Genomic DNA, 6,490 nt, shown 5'->3' with positions numbered 1-6,490 from the left:
GTTTGCCAGCTCGCTATATAATCAACTTAAATCAGTTATATCTATCATGCAATGCATTTCCTTCCAATTTTTTGTGATAAACTAATAGATAATTGACTAAATAAATATCCTGCAAAGTTTCAATAAAAATTTCCAAGTTTTTCTTACAATTTCCATGGTTTTTATTCAATTTTTATCGATATCGATAATATCCCGATATTTCCATCGAAATTTCCTTGTTTTTGGACCACCGATATTTCCGATATAATCGATATTTTATACCTTGCTCTCAAGAGATACGTCAATTTCAAAGTTCCTATTTTTTTTTTTTCAAAATTCTCTTTTTATTTTCAAAATTTAAGTTTATTTTCTTCATTCAAACGCATAGAAACAAATGAAGTTCAACGTATAGATAAAAATAGAGAGCACATCAATATCCATAGGGCAACATAAGTGAAGACAACCAAATAACATTACAATAATTAAACATGGTTCATAAGTTACATCAGTCAGCAAATCACACAACATTACCAAATCACCAACCTGCTATGAACATCCAGCAACAGAAAACATCTATGCAGGTAGTGACACAGATGGACTTATTAATCTACTATCACAAATAGTAGTGTAAGAACAAAGATAATGTAGAAGGTTTTTACAAACCAAGTGACAAAAAGCACACTTAATTAGTAAGGATCGGAGGAAGGTAGTCGGATTTGGCACCAAGAATACGAGCTTTGGTGTCAGGGAAGAATTCAAATCCTGGCAACTCAGCGACAACTCCTTCGCTGGTAATACCAACTGGATATCGAAGCAAGTGACCAGGTAAATCATGTTCAAGAGTCTCACTTGAATAGAGATCCCAGTATTTGTCAGCAATCTGGTTCACCTTTGAAATACATTCAATTCTTTCTGGCTGAAGGAAGGCCTCATCAAGCATGCCAAGGTGCTCATACCATAGTGCCATACGGAAACCATGGATCTGACCACGTGCTGGTTCCCTGACAGACAGATGATATGGTTGGTAGGCTCCCATTGCTATTTCAGAGTCTCTGGCACCATCCATTGATCTCTGGTTGATGTTGGCAGATCCAATAATTATGTATTCATCGTCAACTGCAGAAACGCAAGAGTGAGTCAATTATGTGCTTTGTAGTAACCAAGATGGGTAGAATATAGAACCACCATTGTCCCGTGAGAGACAGCACTATAGTAGAAAGGTTTGTATATTTCTTTCTAGCAGACTATGTAATATATATGAAGCTGTTTGATATAATGATAAACACCATGAAACTGAATATCAAGAAGCAGGTATCGGTCGCTGCATAATCAACAACCAAAACATAACTAAGACAAAGGTCAGCTAAAATTCTAAAGTTTAAACCAAGAACAAAAGTTCAATAGAGAGTTGGGCTTGCTACATGTGAATGCAGGTGTTGCGTGGCAGGAACAATGTTCATGAATATAAAACCATGAGAAAGATATGTCAAAAGTGAGTAACATGAAGTTTATAAGTGTGTGACTTACCTATCATCATCTTGGCATGAACATAAATCATGAAGCGTCGGGCTGCCTGAGCTCTTTGATAGTCTGAATCTGCTTCTGGTGTCTCTGAGGGTTCATATTCCCCAGGCTTCTTTACCTCCCGATTCCCAAGGCAGAAAAATGTCAAGTAGGTCCGAGGATCCTCCTCGAGACCTTGTGCATCTAATGCACGCTTAACATCTGCATACATCATATTCATAGTCCTCCTCTGCCAGTCTAATATTGCCTGAACAGATCCTGACTCTGGGATCCCCTCTGGCCACATTGGAACAACGACATAGACAGTAAACCTCTCCCCTGCTTCAATCTTGCTAGCAATCTTAAGTGAAAGCTCCCTTGGAATTACATGCAAAGCGCCAATGTCCTCAGGCTTTATACCATCAGCCTCCCAGGCAAAAGAGCTCCCTAGAAAGTACTGATTTTCAATATAGATGAAATTCTTTGCGCGGCGAATAGCATGAATATAAGCATCCTGGATGCTTCGGTCAATGATGTTATCCTTCCCACTAACAAGCCCAGCTCGAGCTGCATCTTCAGGCGTATCTGGGAAGCCAAAAGCAGCTCCTCCATCAATTGATCTGAATAACTGAACATTCCATGTCTCATGGTCATCTGGGAACATAACAGGAGAAGGGGGAATGATGATTTCCTCCAGCTCTCTAAGCTGAACAAGTAAATCTTTACCACCTTGCTTTCTCCACCTCTGCTCAAAGTTAAACAAAACATCCCAAGCAATAGGCCCTTCCAGTCGAGAGTGGATATCATGCCACGGTTCCCTTGGACCACCTTTTGTAATTGAGGCACCAGTAAAATTTGGCTGATGAAAATCATCATGGTGTGCAGTATCCAATGTCCTGAAAAGTGAATGGAAGGGGGTATCATATCTTCCATCACACAGATCAAGACCCCCAACAAAACTAACAATTCTTCTCCTCTCTGATTCTCCATTTGGCATGTCGTGGTCCACAACCACAATCTTCTGGTGATGAGTGAACATGGTAGAGACTTGTGCACCCTGAATAATGCTCCCGCCACCATCAGGATTACGGGGGCATAAGACACAATGCACATCAGTACCCTGGAAGAACTTTGCAGTGTCTTCATCATGAGTGGCCATCAGTCCATCTTTTTTCAATAAACCAACAGAGGTTCTGTCATCCCAAACAAGCATAAGAACCCTAACACCTTCACTTGCTTTCTTTTTAAGCAATTCACCAATGGTGACGTCTCCACCAGGCTTTGGCCTTCTTGAGTCCCTTACCAAGGAAATTTCAGTATAAACTGACCAACCAGTAATGTAGATCAGGTGCTTTGCATTAGTAATTGCATCAAAGATGTCTTCCCAGCATCTGTGGGGCTCGTAACGCTTGCCTCCAGCAAGAGGAATTTTAGGAATAAATTTATCTGGGATATGAGCATCTTGGTAAAGGGAAACCTTACACCCTTGTCTCTGTGAGAAAAATGTAAACGGAACTCCAGGAAACTTGGGACTCCTTATACCCAGACCCCAACTGCGGTCCTTTGTAACATGGAAAAATTGTAGTTTCACATGTATTTTAGGATTTCCATGGACAGGGTTCTTTTTTTCATCCAGAATTTCAGCCCATTGATCCACTTCTTCCCCCTCTATGAGTTCTTGAACAGGTACATATGCTCTTCCAATTAATGATGCCCCAATAGGATTAGACTCCTTGACAGTAAATATAACATTTGCAGCAGTATGAGCACAGTAAATGTGGAAAGACTCATACCACCTGGGATTAGAGGGCTCTTTCTCTATAACCCTGGTCCTACCAACCCTAGCCCTTTCCAGATCAACGGTTGCATAGAGTTTACTAATTCCCTTGCCAATACCAACAGTCTCCTCAATTTTTCCTGCAATCTGCACAGCAAAAATTCATATATGAGACAATACGAAGGTAAATACCCACAAAACTGAACAGACTTGTTCAGCACCAGACAAAAAATTGTCAACAACTGTATGCATTGCAAAGCATAAAAGACATAGGAGAGGCTATTAACTGCCCAGGAAAAGCAGAAATAAGATAGTGGTTTTTCATTTCTTATCTAGGAACATCTGTGACCAAACATTTCAAATGAAAGTAAAGTAGCTTCCACGAGCAAACAGATTCAAGTAACAGACATGAAAATTCATATAACTAAATAGACAAACTAAATCAACAGTGACCATATCGAAAATCATAAATGGGCACTGGAAAGGCTAGGCATAAATCTTAAACATTTAGCACTCCACATGATTGCATTTCACTGGAATAACAGGATAGAGTTTAACCAAAGATCAATTTCGGCTATGTGGAGTTTATATGCTCCACATGATTGCATTTCACTGGATTAACAGGATAAATCAAACACGAAACTCTGGAAAGCTATATGATACACTGCACGTTCCAATTAAAAAGAAAATAGATGCGAAAAGTTTAATAAACAGAATAAACTCGCCTTCTCGTTGAAATATCACACAGAGAGGACATACTAGTTACCAATTAATGTATATAGCATACCAGTCGGCAACGAGCACAACAATCTACTACAATTAACATCGTGGACTTAGCATTGTTCATCTGCTCAAAAAAATCCTGGACATCTATACATATCTAAATCGAAATAGTCCCGATTTTCTCATTTATCTTCAATTTGAACAACAAACACAAGATCGCATTTTATTTTAGTGAAAAAAAATTAGCTAACAATTCTACTACTTGCCCACTATAAATTCCAATGATCATTACAACACATACTCACAGAATTATATGGTCATAACACTATAAAATTACAAAAGAGATCAAATCACCCTTACCAGCTCGGATCTCAAATCAACAAAAAAAAAAAAAGTCATAAATTATATACCTTGCGGAGGAAATTCCCACTACTACTATGCAACTTATCAACCTCATAGATCGTAGCGTGAAGCGTCCCATGAAGCCAATGGTTTTCTGCCTCCGTCATTTCTCACCTGCACACAATGGTCAACCAAAACAAACAAAACCCACTTCGCATCAGATCCCAAATCCACCAAAAAACCAAGAAATATTCAAACTTTACACAAAACAAACCAGAAACCCATCGGATCACACAGACAAAAAGTACTCAACAAATTATTTTTCCATATTTTGCATTGGTGAGTGAGAATTAAAGCTGATCCCCACGAAAATTGACTGAACTCAATTGCTAATCAGAGATGGAAAAGTTGAGAGGCACTCACTTTTTGTGTTTCAGAGAGAGAGAGATCTTGAGAGTGTAGAAGCAGAGAGAGAGCAAAGGTGGAAGAGAGGAGTGCAATGAGGATGTGATCCGGTATTGGCTCAGTGTTGTAATATAAACTATTCAAAAGCAACCCGTGGAGAAAGATGAATGGTCCTCTCTTTGGTCACCTTTCTTTCCCTTTCTTCATGATTGCCTCTCTTGTGTAATTTGCTTTTAGCCCCTTCTTTTTTTCGGACTAAGATTATTTATCCTCCTATTTCCATCTCCTCTTTTCACATTTTTTATTTTATCTTTTTATTTTATAAAAAATTAATATAAGATGTTAAGGTGACTTAACCGTGACTGTTCAAATAAGAAATGAGGAAAAGATAAAGAAAATAAAAGAGATGAGAGAATTCTACTTCCATTTTTTCTAATTTTGCAGTCACCCCTAGTCACATTTCCTTTCTTTTTCTTTTTTCTATCTTGCTAGAGTATAAGTTGGGTTTGAACAGATCTGAATTTAGTCAAATTGATACGAAGAGTGTACTTCATAAGTTCAAATATTTCTCCCTACATTTTAAATAAATTTTATATAATTATCATATAATTTATCAAAATAATAAAATATTACGCGTAATTTGAATTATGTTATTAATAATTTGACTCCCTACTAGCATTTGAGCTAATGATAAGCTTTTGATATCTTCATTACAGCAAATGATTAAGTTACAATCTCATTTAGAGTGATTCATTAAGATGTTGGAGTAAATATCCATTGGTATACACTTTTTTTTTCTGGTTCATAAATACACTCATTAATTGTAATACGGAGCATCTTCTAGTAAGAAAAAATGTGCTTCATAATTTTGTATATCTTGAGTATTTATCAGCGGGTGGAATTATTTAATTTATTAATCTTCATTTCAAGATCATTCTTACAAAAATATCATTTGAAATCGTTTAATTATCCAAACGCATCAAGTAAATAGATGGTTCATTATGAATATATTACATAGAATCTACATAGTCAATTTGTTATATACCTTTGAATGATTAAATAATCTCCGATTGAAATGATTTTTTGCACGAGTAATCTTCTAATGAAAATTAAGAAATTGAACGATTTCGATTATGAAATTTGTACGATCAAGAGACGTTATTCACAATGGGGAATGAGCTCATTCCCAAAGGGAGAATGCAAGTATTATGAGGATGAAATTCGAACAAATGACTTGAAGGTTAGGAGAAAATGCTTTTATTTTTTTTATTACAAGCAATTTTACACTAATTTACACAATTTCAACCCTAAACTAGGCTGAAGAAGAGAATTTTAAATATCAGCGTAAAAAAGACACTTTTAATTACTTAACAAATTTCTTGTGAACTATTTTCTAGTATGAAAAACTTATAAAAATAAAATTCAAGTATGGTTGGAAATCTCATCTCCTTATTTGTATAAAACAAAATGTCATCTCTTTGTTAATAAGGAGAAATTTTTTATTGTGACTGAAACACGTGTGGTATATCATGTGTTTTTATACAAATGGTGAAAAATTATATATTTTAAATTATTAATTTTTTAACACACGTATCCTATTATTTGTACAATAACACGTGATACATCATTTCGTATTTCAATCACAATAAAAAATCTATCGTTAATAAGAAGAAAAAAAAATCTCATTCTCAAAAGGCACTAATTTTAAAGGTTAATAAGTTGCCATGGACTAAAAAGGAACTTTCCATGATTATTGCCGGC

The 6,490-nt window shown here is 36.2% G+C and overlaps 1 protein-coding gene across 1 annotated transcript; it reads right to left on the bottom strand.

The window, feature by feature from the left end:
• Window positions 1-433: 433 nt before the first annotated feature.
• LOC126611533 (phospholipase D alpha 1-like) lies at window positions 434-4,914 on the bottom strand. Its single transcript, XM_050279839.1, has 4 exons — window positions 4,748-4,914; window positions 4,393-4,498; window positions 1,507-3,406; window positions 434-1,095 (listed from the first exon to the last, which is right to left on the bottom strand). The coding sequence occupies exons 2-4, from the start codon at window positions 4,489-4,491 to the stop codon at window positions 662-664; spliced, it is 2,433 nt and encodes an 810-aa protein (XP_050135796.1). The 5' UTR covers window positions 4,492-4,498; window positions 4,748-4,914; the 3' UTR covers window positions 434-661.
• Between the last annotated feature and the right edge of the window lie 1,576 nt (window positions 4,915-6,490).

This window comes from Malus sylvestris, chromosome 17, assembly GCF_916048215.2.
Source record: "Malus sylvestris chromosome 17, drMalSylv7.2, whole genome shotgun sequence".
Taxonomy (NCBI): domain Eukaryota; kingdom Viridiplantae; phylum Streptophyta; class Magnoliopsida; order Rosales; family Rosaceae; genus Malus; species Malus sylvestris.
The sequence above is the reverse complement of the archived record's forward strand: the minus strand, read 5'-3'. Positions and strand labels throughout refer to the sequence as shown.

What these genes read in the sequence shown, in the direction of transcription:
- LOC126611533 (XM_050279839.1), bottom strand. Translation starts at nt 4,491, where the DNA reads ATGACGGAGGCAGAAAACCATTGGCTTCATGGGACGCTTCACGCTACG. An exon ending in GTGGGAATTTCCTCCGCAAG is followed by an intron (nt 3,407 to 4,392) that starts GTATATAATTTA and finishes TTTGCTGTGCAG; the next exon opens with ATTGCAGGAAAAATTGAGGA. An exon ending in TCATGCCAAGATGATGATAG is followed by an intron (nt 1,096 to 1,506) that starts GTAAGTCACACA and finishes GCGTTTCTGCAG; the next exon opens with TTGACGATGAATACATAATT.